This window comes from Geotrypetes seraphini, chromosome 9 (assembly GCF_902459505.1).
Source record: "Geotrypetes seraphini chromosome 9, aGeoSer1.1, whole genome shotgun sequence".
Taxonomy (NCBI): Eukaryota; Metazoa; Chordata; class Amphibia; order Gymnophiona; family Dermophiidae; genus Geotrypetes; species Geotrypetes seraphini.
In genome coordinates, this window is record NC_047092.1 from 87,774,392 (window position 1) to 87,795,133 (window position 20,742).

At 52.7% G+C, this 20,742-nt stretch overlaps 1 protein-coding gene across 4 annotated transcripts in view; it reads left to right on the forward strand.

Moving 5' to 3' along the window:
- Positions 1-570: 570 nt before the first annotated feature.
- Positions 571-20,742, forward strand: part of MTPN (myotrophin) — a 205,842-nt gene continuing 185,670 nt past the window's right edge. The window contains exons 1-2 of one of the 4 annotated variants that reach the window (XM_033958119.1): positions 571-930; positions 1,038-1,114. In XM_033958119.1, coding sequence (XP_033814010.1) covers positions 825-930; positions 1,038-1,114 — 183 coding nt within the window. In that variant the 5' untranslated portion in view covers positions 571-824. Of the gene's footprint in view, positions 935-1,037; positions 1,115-20,742 lie in introns of all 4 variants that reach the window. The other 3 variants (XM_033958118.1, XM_033958120.1, XM_033958121.1) reach the window with 3 other exon arrangements.

Sequence of the window (20,742 nt, forward strand, 5' to 3'; positions counted from 1 at the left end):
TAATGACCCGTCATGACAGCTAGCAGGATGTTAGCAAGCGAGAACCAGAGTGCGGGTACTCATTTGTTTAAGTCTGGGTATCTTTATGGAATTTAAATGCAAAAACAAAACAAAAGGGTAAAAACATACCCAATACAGAACATAAACAAGGACCCATGAAAACCCTAGGATAATGTGGATACATTACAGCCATGAGGAATATACGATGGGCATGTGAGACGGATCTGTCAGAGCTCAATTGTCATCGAGGTCTGTCAGAGCCAGAAAGGGGCACGGACCTCAGCTTTTTCAGGATGTGCGGTTTTAGATCCGCGAGGTCCGCGTTTTACCCCTTCCCCCAAAAACGCCCTATTAGGCAGGAAAATTGAATCAAATCGAAAACTTTTTTCCCCTGAATCAGGGAATACTACTAGCCACATTGTTGAATTGTATTTGCTATACACCGCCTTGGGTAAATCTCATCATATAGGCGATTAATAAATCTAAATAACTATTACTCCCTCTTTTAGAAAGCTGCGCTATTGGGTGAGGTTATAAATAAATATAAACAAGAGAGAAAGACAAGCCCTGCGCAGTGCGCACCAGAGACCACACTTGCATGAGCCCAACTATCGCTTGCTTTGTACCAACACTACGCATGGGCGACTTTAGTCGCGTGGAAATAAGAAGGTGCTTACGCCAATTTCTAAACAAAAACTTAAAAAAACAAGAACGAGGAAATTGCAAAGAGATCGGCTGCCTTGAATTCGTCTTATGAAAGTGCAAATGGGATCTTGAGAATCCGTTTTTTAAAAAACCTATTTCCGGTTGAAATTTGAGTAAAGATGGGCATGGGCATGTGCAAGAATGAAAATAGGAAGCGGAAGTTTGAGGTACTGAAGTATTGGGCGTTAAACGGATTTTCGCCTCTGGTAAGCGAGAGGGATAACGGTAGGTACGTCACTGTTTATCGTTGGTGGGGTTTTTTTTTTTTTTGTTTGCAGGTAGTGCAGAAACAATTAATTATTATTGTCTCTCGTTTTTGGCTGATCCTGCAGCTGTCATGGGTGATACTGAGCTGATGTGGGCCTTGAAAAACGGCGATTTGGATGTGGTGAAGGAGTTTTTTGTTGGGGTAAGAAGTGGTGCTTCCTTACTATTTTTTGTTTGTTTTGGTGAGGTATAGCATACCATACTGGAGTGAAACTGGTGCTTTTGAAAAACTTAAGGTGAAAAAAAGGTTGCCTTCAAATAAAGCTATAACCTTTTATTTAGTACGTAAAATATAACTTGTCTATAGTCTCTCTTTTTATCTCTGTGGAAGCTTTGCAAAATTGTTTTGTGTGTTAAGTTGGTGAATGTTAGAGCCTTTATTTGAAATTTGCTTTTTTTAGATTAGATGAGTCGTTCTTAAATTCAGGACCAGGCCTTTGTGGGTATTTTTCTGCCCAATCAGTAGGCCCATTTTAACTGTCATGGGATTCTGTATGCAGACTTGAGGATGAGCCTCTTGCTTGTTTCTGTGACTTCTTGATCTGCACACTATGAAGGCACAAGTCAGAAGTGGAGCCATGTTACATGTACAAAATTTGGGTGTAGCTTACACTTGTAGACCCAGAGGAGTTGCATTCCAGGCATAATTTGGGTCTGGGTAAAAACCAGAATTTGCAGGATTTCCAGGATCCTCATAGACTTGTATTGAGATCCTGGTAAAATTGCAGGATTTGCAGGATTTCACGGATTTTCCAGGATCCTGGTCCACCTTAACAGCAGACCTCCTCTTTTTTTGATTGCCACAGCTGCTGCTATGCATTTACTGGAGTCCCCTACAACGCCGTCTTCTCCTTCTCTGCCGGTCCCGCCCCTTATAACACGTTCTTCTCTTCCCGTGTGGGCGGACCGGCAGAGAAGAAGACGTCAAGGCGGGGACTCCCTTTAGTTTTTTAGAATGACAACCAGACGGGAATAAAAATAGGCTTACGGGTCCCGCCCCTTATGATATTTTCTTCTCTTCCTGTGTGGGCGGACCAGCAGAGAAGAAGACGTCAGCGCGGGAACTCCCTGCAGAATGACAGCCAGAGGGGCAGTAAAATAGGCTACCTGCAGAGTGACAACCAGAGGGGCAGTAAAAAATAGGCTATAACTTATCACACAGAGGAAAAAAAAAAAGAACAGCAATACTTTGGATTTAGAATTTCAGTAACCTGGTCAACCTTATTGAAACTAATTATTCAGATTTATTCAATTTTTTGTACTGTTCACCCAGGGGAGCTCTGAATGGTTTACATCAGGGGTGCCCAAATGGTTGATTGTAATCGACCAGTAGATTGCAAAGGCAACGCGAGTCGATTGCATTGCCTTTGCGATCTTTTTCTCCCTGCTGCTTCTCCAAGCCAGGCCTGGTGTGTAAGCGCCAGACTCACAAGACTTCACCTCTAACGTCAATTCTGACGTTGGAGAAGAAGTTCTGGGCCAGCCAATCGCTGCCTGGCTGGCCTAGAACATCCTCCCCAACGTTAGAATTGACATCAGAGGTGAAATCTTGTGGGCCCGGCGCTTGTACACGCCAGGCCTGGCTTTTGAGAAGCAGCAGGGAGAAAAAGATCGCAAAGGCAACGCCAGGCCTGGCTCGGGGAAGCAGCATGGAGAAATCGCGTTGGTGGTTTGGGGGTGGGGATAGGAAAAGAATCGGGGAAGTGGAAAAATTGGCACGATGGCAGGGGGACAGAGAAAGAAAGGCAGAAATAAAGAGAAGGGCAGGGGAAGAGAGAAAGAAAGGTATTCAGGCAGGGGGAGATAGAAATAAAGGCAGAAAGAAAGAAATATTGGCTTTACAGAAGATGGAAGTGCAACCAGAAATCACCAGACAAAAAAGATAGGAAAAATGATTTTATTTTCAATTTAGTGATCAAAATGTGTCCGTTTTGAGAATTTATATCTGCTGCCTATATTTTACACTGTGGCCCCTTTTTACTAAACCGTAATAGCAGTTTTTAGCGCAGGGAGCCTATGAGCATCGAGAGCAGCGTAAGGCATTCAGTGCAGCTCCCGGTGCTAAAAAACGCTATTGCGGTTTAGTAAAAGGGGAGGGGGTATATTTGTCTATTTTAGTATAGTTGTTACTGAGGTAACATTGCATATTTTAAAGTCATCTGCCTTGACCTCTGAAAAAAAATCCGAATTGAAATGATAATTAACATTTTCTCTGTGTACAGTGTGTTTTTAAAAAAATTTTATTGTTGGTAGATCATTTTGACTTGGTCATTTTAAAAATAGCTTACAAGCCAAAAAAGTGTGGGCACCCCTGGTTTACATGAATTTATTTAGGTACTCAAGCATTTTTTCCTGCATGTCCTGGTAGGGCTCACAATCAATCTAATTACCTGGGGCACAATCTATCCCAGGGTCACAAGGAGCAGCCTGGGTTTGTACTCACAACCTCAGCGTGCTGAGGCTGTAGATTTAACCACAGTGCCATACGCTCCCCTAGGCAAGTTAATGTTATCCCAGGACAAGCAGGCATGATATTCTCACATGTGGGTGACGTCATCTAAGGAGCCCCGATGCGGAAGCATTTTCAAGCAAACTTGATTGAAGATTTAAGTTTGCTCTGCTGCTCCACGCATGCGTGCCTTCCTGCTCCACTAGGGGGTGCATCCCCTCGTGGTCTCCAGTTCAAAATTTTCCGCGAGCCTAGAAGACGTGTTTTTCAGGCTCTGCCCCAACTGCCTTCTAGCACCGCGATTTTTTCTTGTTTTTTCACGATTAAGTCGCTGTGCGCGAATTCTTTACTTTTTTTATTTGATTCCTGCTTCGTTTTCGACGACCCGGAAGCTTCCGGGTCCCCGTAGCTGCGTGGCTAATCGAGCCGCGGCTACTTTCGATTTAATGTCCCGGCCTTTGACCGGCTTTAAAAAGTGCACCCGGTGCGAGCGGCTTCTTTCTCTCACAGATCCGCATCGCCGGTGCATTCTCTGTCTGGGGGCGGCTCATCCAACCGACTCCTGCCCCCAGTGCGCTAATTTCCAGAACCGGGCCCTCCGCCGAAGAAAAGCCCGCATGGCGGACCTCTTCAACCCGGACCAACCCTCCACCTCGGCCTCGAGGTCGGCCCCGGCCTCGGCCCCGGCCTTGACCTCGGCCCCGGATACCTCGGCATCGCCCAGAGACTCGACCCCGAAGTCCTCGGGACAACAGAAAGCCTCGGCCCCGGGTAAGTCCCCTCTTCCCTCTTCAGGTTCTGTAACAGCGAAGAAGCCAGCCTCGGGGACAACGTCGATGCATGGCGGAAGCCCCATGCTTACAGCCCCGTCTAAGCCCTCCAAGCCTTCGGGCCGTGCCTCCATCACACGGGAATACTCTAATACGAGGTCGCCCCCGGTGGAGTGCACCGAGGCAGTGGACATGCCTTCGATGCTGTCCGTGCCCGTCTTCCAGGACCTACTCCGAGCGATGATCACGTTGGAGCTGTCCGCTGCAATGGCCCAGTTTCAATCGGCCTCGACCTCGAATGTGCCAGACCAGCCTGAGCCTCACACCGAACAACCTCGAGGAAAGGTGCGCAATCCTCGCCGCATCCCATCCTCCTCGGACTCCTCGCCGAGGCGCCCGAGACGTTCCCCCTCCGCAGACCGCCGAGGGGCAAAACGTCGGGCTAAAACGACAGAAACCTCGAACCGCCGTACCTCCAAGAAGGCCCGAGGTTCACCAACCCTACGAGGCCGTTCTCCCACACCTCGTACGGGACCACTAAGGGTGGCTGAGTTATCACTCTCCAACCCGCGCATCCTCCGAACTCCCCCTCGGACGTATTCTCCGAGGGAGTCCGGATCGAGGTCACCAATCCGACATCGATCGGTACCCCTAACTCCGGCATCGTCTCCGAGGGGCTCCTCGAGACGCCGAAGATCGACAACCCCGGAACACTCTCACAGCGCTTCCCCAGTCTCGGAGCATGGATCAGAGCATGAACCTCGATACTCGAGGGAAGCCTCCCTATCCTTCTCCACCCGACGAAGGTCTCGTTCCCCGACCCCGCACGGGGCCCCGGGGACATCTCGCCCATCCTTCACTCGCTTTGTCCAAGACATGGGCCACGCATTGGACTTAGACCTCCAGTCCGACTCCAGATACTCTAAGGAGTACCTGGCGGAGCTAGATATGCCATCACTGCCCAGAGAGTCCCTCCGCTTACCACCTAACCCGGTACTCCAACAGGCCTTCTTCAGGAACCTGGAGACCCCCTACATGGTCACGGCCGTACCCTCCAAAATGGAGGCCAAGTACCGCACAGTACCTTATCCGGGATTCGAGCAACCACAGCTCTCCCACCAATCGCTGCTAGTAGAATCCTCCTTGAAAAAGGCTCACCCGTCCCGGGTCTCAGCAGCGGTCCCCCCAGGCCGAGAAGGCCGAACCCTGGACAAGTTCGGCAGGAGACTATACCAAAACGCAATGATGGCCTCTAGGGTGCAAAGCTACACTTTCACCTTCACATCCTACCTCAAACACCTCATTGGACTATTGAGAGCCTTTGAGACTGACCTACCGGCCTCCCGGCAAGGAACGTTCGGCCAGCTTTTAGAGTCCCTCTCCAACCTGCGCCTCCATCTATTCCACACGGCCTACGATGGCTTTGAACTCTCCTCCAGAGAAGCAGCCTTCGCTATCGCCATGCGCCGACTAGCTTGGCTGCGCTTGGTCGACATGGATCCCAACTTACAGGACCGTTTGGCTAACCTCCCCTGCGTGGGAAAGGAATTGTTCGATGACACTATCGAGGCGGCTACAAAACGCCTCTCCGAACATGAACGCTCGTTTGCCTCCCTTGTCCGGCAAAAGCCCAAACCGCCAGCGTCCAGGCCGTATAGGGCCCCTCCGCGCCGCTACCCACAAAAGTCCACCCCTGCCTTCTCGCGGCCCCCACCCAGGCGTCCGCAAGCCCACCACAGGGCCATGCCCAAGTCCCAACCACCTGCGACCACCAAACCATCCCCGTCCTTTTGACGGGACACGCGGAAGGGGCCGGGCCCCCTCCGCCATAGTCCCAGGCCTCCTTCCCATCGGGGGTCGACTCAAAGCCTTTTACCCTCGCTGGAAACAAGTCACGTCGGACGCATGGGTCCTTGGCGTGATCTCATCAGGGTACTCTCTCAACTTTCGGGCCATTCCCCCGGACAACCCCCCAAGGAATTGCCCCCCCAACCGGACTCAGCTATCCCTACTCCTCTCCGAAGCTCGAGACCTGCTTCGCCTGAGAGCAGTGGAGAAGGTCCCCCCCCCGACCAACGGGGGAAGGGCTTCTACTCCTGTTACTTCCTGGTACCGAAAAAAACCTACGCCCTATACTAGACTTGAGACGCCTCAACAAATTCCTGGTACGGGAAAAATTTCGGATGCTCTCACTACCGACACTTTACCCCCTGATCGACGAGGGCGACTGGCTCTGCTCCCTCGATCTCAAGGAGGCGTACACACATGTCCCAGTGCACCCCGCTCACCGCAAGTTCTTGTGTTTCCAGGTAGGGGACTGGCACCTACAATACCGAGTCCTCCCCTTCGGACTAGCATCATCACCTCGGGTCTTCACCAAGTGCCTCGTGGTGGTAGCAGCAACCTTACGTTCCCAGGGCCTCCAGGTATTCCCCTACCTGGACGACTGGCTAATCAAAGCCCCGTCCAGGGAAGGGGTTATCTCAGCGACCCAACAGACTATTACCTACCTACAAAGTCTGGGGTTCGAAATAAACTTCCCAAAATCTCAACTACGCCCCTCGCAGTCCCTACAGTTCATCGGGGCCACGCTGGACACGGTTCGCCTCCGTTCCTTCCTCCCCCCTCCACGCCTGGAGGCGTTAGTAAGTCTGAGCCGAAGGATCTCCCTGCTGACCTCGGTATCAGCTCGACAGATGATGACCCTCCTGGGCCACATGGCCTCCACCGTCCATGTCACACCCTTCGCCCGCCTCCATCTGAGAATCCCTCAATGGACCCTAGCGTCTCAATGGCGTCAAGACCGGGACCCGATCGAACGCCACGTGACAGTGACTCCTTCATTGCAACGATCGCTCCGCTGGTGGGCCGACTCTTCAAATCTTTCCAAAGGTTTACTCTTCCTCACCCCACCCCACAGCAAGGTACTCACCACGGACTCGTCGGAGTAAGCTTGGGGAGCCCATCTGGACGGCCTACGCACCCAAGGAATGTGGTCAGCACAAGACCGTCGCTGCCACATCAACGTGCTAGAACTTCGGGCCATCTATCTCGCAGCTGTAACCTTCCAACATCTGCTCCACGACCGAGTGGTTCTCATCCGAACCGACAACCAGGTAGCGATGTACTACGTAAACAAACAAGGGGGGACAGGGTCTTGGCCCCTTTGTCGGGAAGCCCTGCGCCTCTGGAAATGGGCAATCTCCAACAACACCTTCCTCCGAGCGGTGTACATACAAGGAGAACAAAACTGCATGGCGGACAGACTCAGCCGCCTCCTCCAGCCACGCGAGTGGTCACTACACTCTCAGACCCTACGAGGGGTGTTCGAACGGTGGGGGACACCTCAAATAGACCTGTTCGCGTCCCCTCACAACCACAAGCTGCCTCTCTTCTGCTCCCGGATATACTCTCCGGACCGGCTCGAGGCTGACGCCTTCCTCCTCGACTGGGAGGGAAGGTTCCTGTACGCGTTCCCGCCGTTTCCTCTGATACTGCGGACGCTTGTCCACCTGAAAACAGTACAAGCCACCCTGATCCTGATCGCCCCTCGCTGGCCTCGCCAGCCGTGGTTTTCCCTTCTACTTCAACTCAGTGTCAGAGATCCACTGCCTCTGCCTCTGTTTCCCTCTCTACTGTCACAGGGTCAGGGTTCACTGTTACATCCCAATCTTCAATCTCTTCATCTGAATGCTTGGTTTCTCTTCGCCCGATTGCTCTCCCCGTGTCTCAACCAGTCAAGGAGATATTGGAGGCCTCTAGAAAAACCTCGACGAGAACCTGCTACTCCCAAAAGTGGACCAGATTCTCAACCTGGTGCTCCTCCCACAGCCAGGACCCGGTGTCGGTCCCCGTCCCCCTGGTCCTTGACTATCTACTTCAACTATCTCATTCCGGCCTAAAGACCAACTCCATTCGAGTACACCTCAGTGCGATTGCGGCCTTTCATCAGCCCCTGGAAGGGAAAGCCCTCTCGCTCCATCCCTTAGTCACTCGCTTCATGAAGGGTCTGCTGAACGTCCACCCACCTCTCAAACCTCCCCCGGTGGTTTGGGACCTTAACGTGGTTCTGGCTCAACTAATGAAACCCCCATTTGAGCCACTAGACAAATGCCATCCAAAATTCCTCACTTGGAAGGTAATTTTCTTACTCGCGCTCACGTCCGCACGGCGGGTTAGTGAGCTACAAGCTCTGGTAGCGGACCCACCCTTCACAGTATTCCATCACGACAAGGTGGTACTCCGCACCCATCCAAAGTTCCTACCTAAAGTAGTGTCTGATTTCCATCTCAATCAGTCCATCGTCTTACCCGTGTTTTTTCCCAAGCCCCACTCTCACCCCGGAGAAGTGGCGCTCCACACTCTTGACTGCAAAAGAGCGTTGGCCTTTTACCTCCAACGCACTCAGCCACACCGGAAAGTCCCACAACTGTTTCTGTCCTTCGACCCAAACCGGTTAGGCCACCCAGTTTCCAAACGCACCTTGTCCAACTGGTTGGCCGACTGCATCTCCTTTTGCTACGCTCAGGCTGGTCTCGCGCTGCATAGTCGAGTAACGGGACACAAAGTCCGAGCGATGGCAGCCTCCGTAGCGTTCCTCAGGTCCACACCTATTGAGGAAATCTGCAAGGCTGCCACGTGGTCTTCGATTCATACCTTCACCTCCCACTACTGTCTGGACTAGAGAGTTGCGCGGGGACAGAAATCCCACCCGTCCCCACCCGTCCCCGCCAAAGTCCCACCCGTCCCCGTGAGGACTCCCACCCGTCCCCGCGAGGAATCCCTCCGTCCCCGCCTGTCCCCGCGAGGAATCCCCTACGTCCCCACCTGTCCCTATAAACTACAGAAATAGTTATTTCATTTAATTATGCTACTGAATTAAAGGCTCTGGTAGAAACCCATTTAAAAATAAGCAAAAAGACTTTATTAATTTGGAAATATTAATTGGGAAGAATACATACTTTGTAAACGGGTTTCTACCAGAGCCTCTAATGTTTATAAATTTTTATCAACACAACTAATATACTACTTTATCCTTAAGCAAAAAAAAAAAATAATAATTTTTTTCCTACCTTTATTGCCTGGTTTCTGCTTTCTTCATGTTCTCATTCAATTCCTTCCATCCACTGCCTCTCTTCTCTCTGTGTCTTCCATTTGCTCTGTTACTGTGCCTCTCCCTTTCTCCCCCCTCCCAAATTGGTCTGGCACCCATCTTTTTCCCTCCGCTCCCCCCATAGTCTGGCACCTCTGTCTTCTTCCCTGCCAGCGTCTTCTTCCCATTCCCTCTTCCCCATTTCCTTTCAGTGTCCTTCTCCCCCACCATCTTCCCCATGTCCTGTCAGGCAGCATCCTTCTCCCCTCTCTGCCTTCCCCATGTCCTTTCAGCGGCCTTCTCCCCCCTCTGTCTTCCCCATGTCCTTTCAGTGGCATTCTCCACCCCTTTGTCTTCCCCAATGCTTTCAGGGTCCTTCCCCCCCTCATCTCCCGTTTACCCCATGTCCTTTCAGCGTTCTTTTCCACCCCTTTGTCTTCCCCAGTGCTTTCAGCGGCCTTCTCCCCCCCTTAAGCGTCTTTTCTTCTCCACTCCACCTTTCCTCCCTCCCTGCCTCCACCTTTGTGGCGCTTTTGCACCCGACCGACAACAGAACAGGCCCGGTCGGACAAATCTCCCTGTCCTGTAGCCGCGAATCTAAATTACCTTCTTACAGCAGCTGGAGTAGTGAAGCTGCTGTAAGAGGTAATTTAGATTCGCGGCTACAGGGCAGGGCCTGTTGTCGGTCGATTGGGGGACCTGACCGGCTGTGCACATTCTTCGGGGCGGACCGCCCCCTCCCCCCTCTTTCGTTCGCCATTGCCTTCTCCCTACCTGCCCTGCCGCACACAGCCGACCGGAAGTCTTCCTGATGTCAGCGCTGACGTCGGAGGAAGGGAGGGCTTTGCTTAAGCCCTCCCTCCGACGTCAGCGCTGACATCGGGAAGATTTCCGTTCGGCTGTGTGCTGCGACAGGGCAGGTAAGGAGAAGGAGACTACCCTCGCGGCTCGACCAACCCCGCTGCGATCCAACCCCGCAGGAACCCCGCGACCCTCGGAGGCGTCCCCATGGGATCCCCGCGACCCTAGGGGGCGTCCCCACAGGATCCCCGTGACCCAAAGGGGGAACCCGCGGGATCCCCGCGGGTCCCGCGGGAATCCCGTCATCCCCGTTCCCGTGCAGCTCTCTAGTCTGGACTCCCTGTCCAGAAGCGATGGCCGGTTCGGCCAATCGGTATTGCGAAATCTATTTGCTTAAATTGCCAACTTCCCTCCATCCCTCTTCAGTAAGCTTGGAGGTCACCCACATGTGAGAATATCATGCCTGCTTGTCCTGGGATAAAGCACAGTTACTTACCGTAACAGGTGTTATCCAGGGACAGCAGGCATATATTCTCACAACCCGCCCACCTCCCCGAGGTTGGCTTCTTGGCTAGTTAAGTGAACTGGAGACCACGAGGGGATGCACCCCCCTAGTGGAGCAGGAAGGCATGCATGCGTGGAGCAGCAGAGCAAACTTAAATCTTCAATCAAGTTTGCTTGAAAATGCTTCCGCATCGGGGCTCCGTAGATGACGTCACCCACATGTGAGAATATATGCCTGCTGTCCCTGGATAACACCTGTTACGGTAAGTAACTGTGCTTTACTGTCTTTTAAACAGTGCAGCAGGATGTAGCTCCTCCTCCTTCCATTAATATTTCTAAACCTGCAGCAGGAGAAGATCAACACCTTTTCAATGGACTAAAGTGTGACACTGTTGAAAAGGTGGAATCTGTCTTCTACTAGAAAATGCTTGGGTTCAAAATTAACATGAATCCATGGTGCACTATAGATTATTGTCCTCTTCCCATGTTTCTCGGACATGAGTTTTTCAACTTTAACCCAGACTGTAAATAAACTTCAGACATCCTGTAAAAGAAGTGCAAAACGCTTCTGCCTGCAGTTACACCAGCTGCAACACGGTTTTGCTTTTTGTGTGGCTTTGAGGGATACCTGACTGTAGGGTTATGAGACATCCAGGTTTCCCCAGAAATGCCCTCCTTTTGAGGACGTCTGGAGATCAGGATGGCTTTTGAAAACCTGGCAAGCAGTGTGGGCAGGGTTAGGGTGGGATTGGCGGCGGGATTGGGATATGATGGGACAGGAATGGGTGGAACTGGGTGGGTCTAGGAGGTCCGGATTTCCAAATGGGTAATCTGGTAACCCTACCTGAGTACATCCCAGCCCTCACATTATCCCAGGACAAGCAGGCATGATATTCTCACATGTGGGTGACGTCATCTACGGAGCCCCAGCGCGGACAGCTTTTCAAGCAAACTTGCTAGAAGTTTCAAGTTTGCACACTGCACCACGCATGTGCCTGCTTCCTCGCCCACTAGAGGGCGCGTTCCACCTCGTGGTCCTCAGTTCATTTTTTTCCGCGGAGCCAGTAAGCCCTGTGGATTGTGAGCTCCAAAAACTTTTTTGTCACCTGCTTCCTGACACCGCGTCTGATTTCTTAGGCGCTGTGCTTTTCGATTTTCTGTGTCGTTTATTTATTCTTTTCTTTTCAAAAAAAAAAAAAAAAAAATATTTTTTTCTTCTCGTTGGGCTCCGGGGGCTCCCGGAAGCCGTGGCCGCGGGACGTCGATCGTTCCCGGCCAGTTTCGTCGTTGATGTCCCGTCCTGTGACGGGTTTCAAAAAGTGCAGCCGGTGCGAGAGGCTGCTCTCCATTACAGACCCCCACCGGTGGTGCATCATTTGTCTGGGCCCGGAACACCCTACCACCTCGTGCGATCGCTGTTCCACCTTTCAGCCCAGGGCTCTCCGTCGCAGGAGGGCCAGAATGGCAGAGTTATTTGTGGCGGACCCCGTGGTGAAGGCCTCGACGTCGGCCTCGGCTTCGGCCCCGGCCTCGACCTCGGCCTCGACGACCTCGGGGCCCTCGGCCTCTCCTTGCCCTTCGACTTCCAAGTCGACCTCGGGAACGAAGACTACCTCGGGTAAGTCCTCCTTTCCATCCCCTACAGGGTCTGCAAAGAAGCCGTCCTCTGCTTCGACCAAGGCGGGTGGGTCGTCCTCGGCCCCGCCTCGGGCTCCGCCCGCGCACGCCCCGAGGGAACACTCGAGACCGAGGTCGCCCTCCAGGGAGCATGCCCCGGATTCGGACCTCCCGACTTTCGTCGGGATCCCGGCTTTCCAGGACCTCCTCAGAGCGCTCATTTCATCGGAGCTGTCGGGGGCCCTGGAACAGCTGCAACGGGCTTCGACCCCGGCGGCTGTTGCCTCAGTGGCCTCGGCCTCGGCGACCTCGGCCTCGGGTGCCGGGGCTCCCTCGACCTCGGGGACCGGGGCTCCTCCGACCTCGGTCTCGGCTGTCGAGGCTCCGCCCGCCTCGGCCTCGGTCTTACCATCGACCTCGGGGGATCCGCCGGAGCGTAGCGTGCGGCCCCGGGACAGGATGCGTCGGGTACGCCGCATTTCCTCGTCGTCTTCCTCGAGGTCCTCCCGGGGGTCTTCGCCCTCGACTCGGACTCGGTCGAGGCGCCGGCCGAGGAAGCCGAAGCGCTCACGGGGTTCTCCTCGAGGGCGCGGTCGGTCTTCCCCGATCGGGGGCGAGGCGTTGCGGGTGTCGGAGTTGCGCATAGACAATCCGAAGCTTCTCCGCTCCCCGGCGCGAGGGGTGTCCCGTTCTTCCTCGCCGAGGAAACGGGAGGGGGCTCTCGTCCCCCAGACCCCGGGGTCCTCGCCCCGGGCCTCGTCGAGGCGGACACATTCTCCTACCCCCTCGAGGCCTGTGGAGAAGACATCGTGGGGCTCGGGGTCAGGGAGAGATCCCTTGTATTATTCGCACGAGGCCTCTCCTGTTTCCTCGGCGAAAAAGTCGAGATCTCCTTCCCCGCCTGCTAGACCGTCCTCATTTTCGGTTTTTGTGCAGGACATGGCCAAGGCTCTCGGGTTGGACCTCTCGGTGGGATCCCAATATTCCAAGGAGTTCCTTGAGGAGCAGGACCTTCCAACTCCGCCTAGGGAGGCTCCTCGGCTCCCATACAATAGGGTCCTCCTGCAGACTTGGTTAAAAAATTTGTCAAACCCTCTTACAGTCACGTCCGTCCCGTCCAAGATGGAAGGCAAATACAGGACGGTGCCGGCTAAGGGGTTCGACAAGGCGCAGCTCTCTCACCAGTCTTTGCTGGTGGAATCTGCCCTTAAGAAGTCACAACCTTCCCGGGTTTCTGCGGCGGTTCCACCTGGTAGGGAGGGCCGGACCCTGGACAAGTTTGGCCGTCGCCTTTATTCCAATTCCCTGATGGCCACCAGGGTGTTAAATTATGCCTTCACTTTTTCCTCCTATCTCCGGGGTATGGTGAAGGACCTCCCTCAGTTTCGTGACTCCCTACCGGACTCCCAGAAGGCAGGTTTTGATACATTCATGTCCAACCTGTCTCAACTGCGGTTGTACCTGTTTCACGCCTTGTACGACGCATTTGAGCTGGTTTCGAGGGTGTCGGCCTTCGCGGTGGCCATGCGCCGTCTGGCCTGGCTTCGCACCCTCGACATGGACCCAAACCTGCAGGACCGCCTTGCAGATTTGCCTTGTGTGGGGTCCGAATTGTTTGACGAGTCATTAGAGGCGGCGACCAAGAGGTTGTCTGAGCAGGAGCGCTCGTTGGCCTCCTTGGTCCGGCCCAAGCCTAGACCCCCGCCGCAGAAACCCTTCCGCCCTCCCCCGAGGCGGTACCCCCAAAAGTCTACTCCGGCTTTTTCCAGACCGCCACCTAGACGCCAGGCTCAGAGGGGCAGAGGGGGACAAACGCAAGCCCCGGCGCAGGGCCCTTCCAAGCCCGCGCCTTCTTTTTGACGGGCTGGGCGGATGGGGCAGGTCCCCCTCCGCGACCGCTCAGGAATCCCTGCCTATAGGGGGGCGTCTTCGGTCCTTTTACCCAGCCTGGACCGAAATAACATCAGACGCCTGGGTGCTCCGGACCGTCTCCGAGGGCTACTCTCTCAATTTGTTGTCTGTGCCACCGGATATGCCTCCGGGACCTTCCACTTGCAATCGGGGCCAGCTTCCCATCCTGCTGGCCGAGGCCCGGGCCCTGTTGAAGCTTCGGGCGGTCGAACCGGTTCCCGCAGATCAGCGGGGGACCGGGTTTTACTCCCGCTACTTTCTGGTCCCGAAAAAGACCGGGGACCTACGCCCTATACTGGACCTCAGGAAGCTCAACAAATTCCTGGTCCGGGAGAAGTTTCGAATGCTGTCTCTCCCGGTTCTATACCCTCTCTTGGAGGAAGGGGACTGGATGTGCTCCCTCGACCTGAAGGAGGCATATACTCATGTTCCGGTGCATCCTGCCTTCCGGAAGTTTTTGAGGTTCCAGGTGGGGGACTTGCACCTTCAGTACAGGGTCCTGCCTTTCGGCCTAGCCTCGTCCCCTCGAGTCTTCACGAAGTGCATGGTCGTGGTCGCGGCGGCCCTGAGAAATCGTGGGCTTCAAGTTTTCCCCTACCTGGACGATTGGCTAATCAAAAGCACGACCAGGGAGGGGGTTATCTCAGCGACCCGACAGTCTATCGCCTTCCTTCAACGACTGGGATTCGAGGTGAATTTCCCCAAGTCGCAGTTACAGCCGGCCCAGTCCCTTCAATTTATAGGCGCAGTGCTGGACACTGTGCGCCGGCGTGCGTACCTCCCGCAGCCTCGCTTGGCGGCCTTGGTTCGGCTGGGGCGGTGGGTCTCGCAGCTTCAGGTGGTATCGGCCCAGCGCATGATGATGCTTCTGGGCCACATGGCATCGACGGTCCACGTCACCCCGTTTGCCAGACTGCACCTGAGAATCTCTCAGTGGACCCTGGCCTCCCAGTGGCGTCAGGATTGCGATCCGGTGTCCCGTCTCATTACGGTCACTCCTTCTTTGAAACGATCGCTCCGTTGGTGGACCGACTGTTCCAATCTTTCCGGGGGGTTGCTGTTTCTGGCCCCTCCCTTTCGCAAGGTCCTGACCACGGACTCTTCGGAGTATGCGTGGGGGGCCCATCTAGACGGGCTACGGACCCAAGGTCTGTGGTCGTCGGAGGACCGTCGATGTCACATCAATGTGCTGGAACTTCGAGCCATTTACATGGCGGTTCGTGCGTTCGACCACCTCCTTCGCGATCAGGTAGTCCTAGTTCGCACGGACAACCAAGTAGCGATGTACTATGTCAACAAGCAAGGTGGGACGGACTCTTGGCCCCTCTGCAGGGAGGCACTTCGCCTTTGGGAGTGGGCAATCTCCCGAAACATCTTCCTACAGGCGGTCTATATCCAGGGAGACCAAAACTGCTTGGCAGACAAGCTCAGTCGGCTTCTTCAGCCGCACGAGTGGTCTCTCCACTCCAGAGTCCTGCGCGAGGTCTTCGACCGCTGGGGGACTCCGCAAGTGGACCTGTTTGCCTCCTCGGAGACTCGCAAACTACCCCTATATTGTTCACGGATGTACTCCCCGGACCGTCTGGAGGCGGATGCCTTCCTTCTGGACTGGGGGGGGAGGTTCCTGTATGCGTTTCCTCCTTTTCCCTTGATCATGAGAACGTTGGTGCGTCTCAAGTCATCCACGGCCACGATGATTCTCATTGCGCCTCGGTGGCCTCGTCAGCATTGGTTCTCCCTGCTTCTTCAACTCAGTGTCAGGGAACCTCTGCTTTTGCCTGTGTTTCCCTCTCTGCTATCTCAGAGTCGGGGTTCGCTGTTGCATCCCAATCTTCAGTCCTTGCACCTGACTGCTTGGTTCCTTTCCCCTTAACTTCGATCCAGGTTTCTCAGCCGGTGAGGGAAGTTTTGGAAGCCTCGCGCAAGGTTTCGACCAGGCTTTGTTATTCCCAGAAGTGGACCAGATTTTCATCTTGGTGTTCCTCGCGTCATCTGAATCCTGATTCGGTCCCGCTGTCTTCGGTTTTAGACTACTTGTTACATTTGTCTAATTCAGGCCTGAAGACGACATCTGTCCGGGTACATCTCAGTGCCATTTCAGCTTTTCACCGGCACTTGGATGGTCGTGCTCTTTCGCTTCACCCTATGGTGCAACGGTTCATGAAGGGGCTAATCAATGTTTGTCCCCCTCTGAAGCCTCCTCCTGTTGTTTGGGATTTGAATGTTGTCTTGGCTCAACTGATGAAACCTCCCTTTGAGCCTATGGACATGTCTCTTCTCAAATTCCTTACTTGGAAGGTGGTTTTTCTGATTGCTCTCACATCGGCTCGGAGAGTTAGTGAGTTGCAAGCTTTGGTTGCGGATCCACCTTTCACGGTCTTTCATCATGACAAGGTGGTTTTGCGCACGAATCCGAAATTTTTGCCAAAGATTGTATCGGATTTCCACTTGAACCAGTCCATTGTCCTTCCTGTGTTTTTTCCTAAGCCCCACTCCCATCCTGGCGAGACGGCGCTCCATTCTCTTGACTGTAAGAGGGCGTTGGCTTTTTATCTCCAACGTACCAAGTCTCATCGGAAGGTTCCTCAATTATTTTTGTCCTTTGATCCTAATCGTCTGGGACATCCGGTTTCCAAGCGCACCTTGTCCAACTGGGTGGCTGCTTGCATTTCTTTTTGCTACGCTCAGGCTGGTCTCCCGCTCTCGGGGCGTGTTACGGGGCATAGGGTCAGAGCGATGGCAGCTTCGGTTGCTTTCCTCCGATCTACTCCTATGGAGGACATTTGTAAAGCTGCCACTTGGTCTTCGGTTCATACGTTCACCTCCCACTATTGCCTGAACACTTTGTCCAGAAGCGATGGCCGGTTTGGCCAGTCGGTGTTACGTAATCTGTTTTCATAAATTGCCATTCTCCCACCTGCCCTTTTTTGGTTGGCTTGGAGGTCACCCACATGTGAGAATATCATGCCTGCTTGTCCTGGGATAAAGCACAGTTACTTACCGTAACAGGTGTTATCCAGGGACAGCAGGCATATATTCTCACAACCCACCCGCCTCCCCGGGGATGGCTTCTTTGCTAGTGATGGAACTGAGGACCACGAGGTGGAACGCGCCCTCTAGTGGGCGAGGAAGCAGGCACATGCGTGGTGCAGTGTGCAAACTTGAAACTTCTAGCAAGTTTGCTTGAAAAGCTGTCCGCGCTGGGGCTCCGTAGATGACATCACCCACATGTGAGAATATATGCCTGCTGTCCCTGGATAACACCTGTTACGGTAAGTAACTGTGCTTTCTGGCTCTAGCAGTGCCACCTGGCCTCCTTTAAATAGTATCAAAAATTGGTTGACAGAACACACTGGGAGTAAGAGCAGACTGCCCTCTTAAACATAGAGGGCTAGGGCAAGGTGCACAATATTCCGTATCAGGATATTGCAATTCTGACCCCAGGAAGGGCAGCATCTATCTGGTTTCAGAACCCTAAACCACCTATAAGGCAGAAAACATCCATTCCATGCACTTTTTCCCCATCAGAAGCACAGGATATGCCAGGATGTGTCAGGATGTACCAGGATCCTGCAATCCTGACCCCAGGAAGGGCTGCATCTATCTGATTTCAGCACCATCAACCACTTATAAGGCAGAAAACATCCATTCCATACACTCTCTCCCCATCAGAAGCACAGGATATGCCAGGATGTGTCAGGATGTACCAGGATCCTGCAATCCTGACCCCAGGAAGGGCTGCATCTATCTGATTTCAGCACCATCAACCACTTATAAGGCAGAAAACATCCATTCCATACACTCTCTCCCCATCAGAAGCACAGGATATGCCAGGATGTGTCTGGATGTACCAGGATCCGGCAATTCTGACCCCAGGAAGGGCTGAATCTATCTGATTTCAGCACCCTCAACTACCTATAAGGCAGAAAACATCCATTCCATGCACTCTTTCCCCATCAGAAGCATAGGATATGCCAGGATGTGTCAGGATATGCAGGATTTACAGGATATCCAGGATCTAGCAGGATCTGTCAGGATCCTACAATTCTGACCCCAAGATGGGCTGCATCTATCTGATTTCAGTATCCTCAACCACCTATAAGGCAAGATACATCCATTCCATGCACTCTTTCCCCATCAGAATCACAGGGTATGCCAGGATGTGCAGGATTGGCAGGATTTTCAGGATCTAGCAGGATCTGTCAGGATCCTGAAATTCTGACCCCAGGAAGGGCTGCATCTATCTGATTTCAGCACCCTCAACCACCTATAAGGCAGAAAACATCCATTCCATGCACTCTTTCCCCATCAGAAGCACAAGATATGCCAGGATGTGCAGGATTTGCAGGATATCCAGGATCTAGCAGGATCTGTCAAGATCCTGCAATTCTGACTCCAGGAAAGGCTGCATCTATCTGGATTCAGCACCCTTCACCACCTATAAGACAGGAAACATCCATTATCCCAGTCAAGCAGGCAGCATATTCTCACATGTTGGTGACGTAATCCTTGGAGCCCTGGTAACACAGTTTAAAAAGTATATTGCCACATTAAGATTTTAAAAAAGTTCACGACTGACCACACAACACTTGTGAGAGTGCCTTCCTGCCCGACCTAGGCTTGCGACTCCTCAGTTTTTAGTTTTCCACGGAGCTAAGTTGCATTATTTGAATGTCATTCAATTTTGCCTTGTTGCCCTCCTACTCTCGTGTATTTTCTTTTCTCCCTTTTTTCTTTCTTTAAAAAAAATAATAAAACGGGGTTTATTTTTTCCTCTTACAGGCAGAGAGCTAAAGGAGGTGAAAGTGGTATGGGTGAGGGTAGGAGAAGTGAGGGGGCACCTGCTGCTGTGACGTGGGTGAAGTTCAAGCAGGAAGAGACTGTATGATCGAATGAGAGGGAGAAAGTGTTGGATCTTTAGAGTGGAGAAGAGGATAAGTGGAAGGGAGAGGCAATGGGTTTAAAGAGTGAGTGATGAGGTGTTAAGGGATTCACTGACTTGGGGAGAGATTGGGGATCGTTAATACCAGTAGGAGGGGGAGTAAGGGAGTCATAACAGTGGAAGGAGGAAGAGGAACAAGGAAGAAACTGTGGGCTAATCTAGAGAGCAGAGTGTCACATGTCCATCTCAGTCATTGAGTTTGATTTGCCTGAGGTGCTCTTCCCATCGATGTCCCATCCATTGATGGGTTATAAGAAGTGTAGCAGGTGTCAATAGCCCATATCTCTCACCGACCCACATTGTTGGTGTCTGTAGTAGAGAATGACACAGGGAAAAAATCTGTCCCCATCACCGCCCCGTCCCTGGCTCACCGCCCTGTCACCGCCATCCCCTTCACCGTCCTGTCACCGCCATCCTATTCACCGCTCCGTCTCCGTCACCGTCCCCGCAGCATCCATATAAGCCTCAGTACTGCAAAACACCATGAAGATAGAAGAATCCTGCCACTACTACTACTGCACTGAGAATCTGTTTCAGTGCCTCTGCCCTGTAGTAAAAACAGAACATAAAATAAATCAATTGACTTGTCCTCTCTTGTAATGACGTGTCCTCCATGTTCACCTATAGCTCGAATCAGGTCAATTGTGCACACTAAAAATGCCCAACTAAGCACATAATCATGCAGATGCTGCAGTACAATGAGCAACAGGACGATCTGGAACGTGAGCGCAGGCAGGCAGTGATACAAAAACAGCAGACACCTGACCGATTGCAGCGTTCCGCCATCTCCCTCCCTCCACCTCACCTTTTTTTTCGCCCAGCCCTGCGCGGCTGCTCATTTGTTCAATATTCTCCTCTGACACAACCGGAAACAGGAAATTGCAGGAGAGAAGATTGATGAACTCGAGCAACCACGCGTGCGCGGCTTTTTGAACGCGTGCGGCTGGGCGAAAAAGAAAGCCATCATACTCTACATCAGTGTTTTTCAACCTTTTTACACCCATGGACTGGCAGAAATAAAAGAATTATTTTGTGGACCGGCAAACTACTAGGACTAAAATTTAAAAACCCCGTTTCCGCCCCATCTCCGCAAGCTCGGTCACCTCAGTAACTATAGAAAAATAGACAAATATAGTGCAAAATATAGACAGCAGACATAAATTCTCAAAACTGACACGTTTTGATCACTAAATTGAAAATAAAATCATTTTTCCTACCTTTGCTGTTTGGTGATTGATTTCATGAGTCTCTGGTTGCGTTTCCTTTCTTTCATTTCTTTCTTTCTGCACTCAGGCCCAAGAATTGTCCCTTTCTATTCCCTCCCTCTTTTCTTCCTATGTCCTTAGTGCCTCTGGTGCCTCCTTCCCATGTCTTTAGTGCCCCCAGTGCCTCCTTCCCATGTCTTTAGTGCCCCCAGTGCCTCCTTCCAATGTCCTTAGTGCCCCTTCCTGTCTTTAGTGCCCCCAGTGCCTCCTTCACATATCCTTAGTGCCCCTTCCTGTCTTTAGTGCCCCCAGTGCTTCCTTCCCATGTCTTTAGTGCCCCTAGTGCCTCCTTCCTATGTCCCTCTCACTGCCTTCCACACTTTGTACCACTCCCACCCCCAAAGTCTGCCTGCCTGTCTACCTCTCTCCCTAGCCATAGCCAGCCTGCTGCCTCCCTGCCGCTCAAAAAAAAAAAAAAA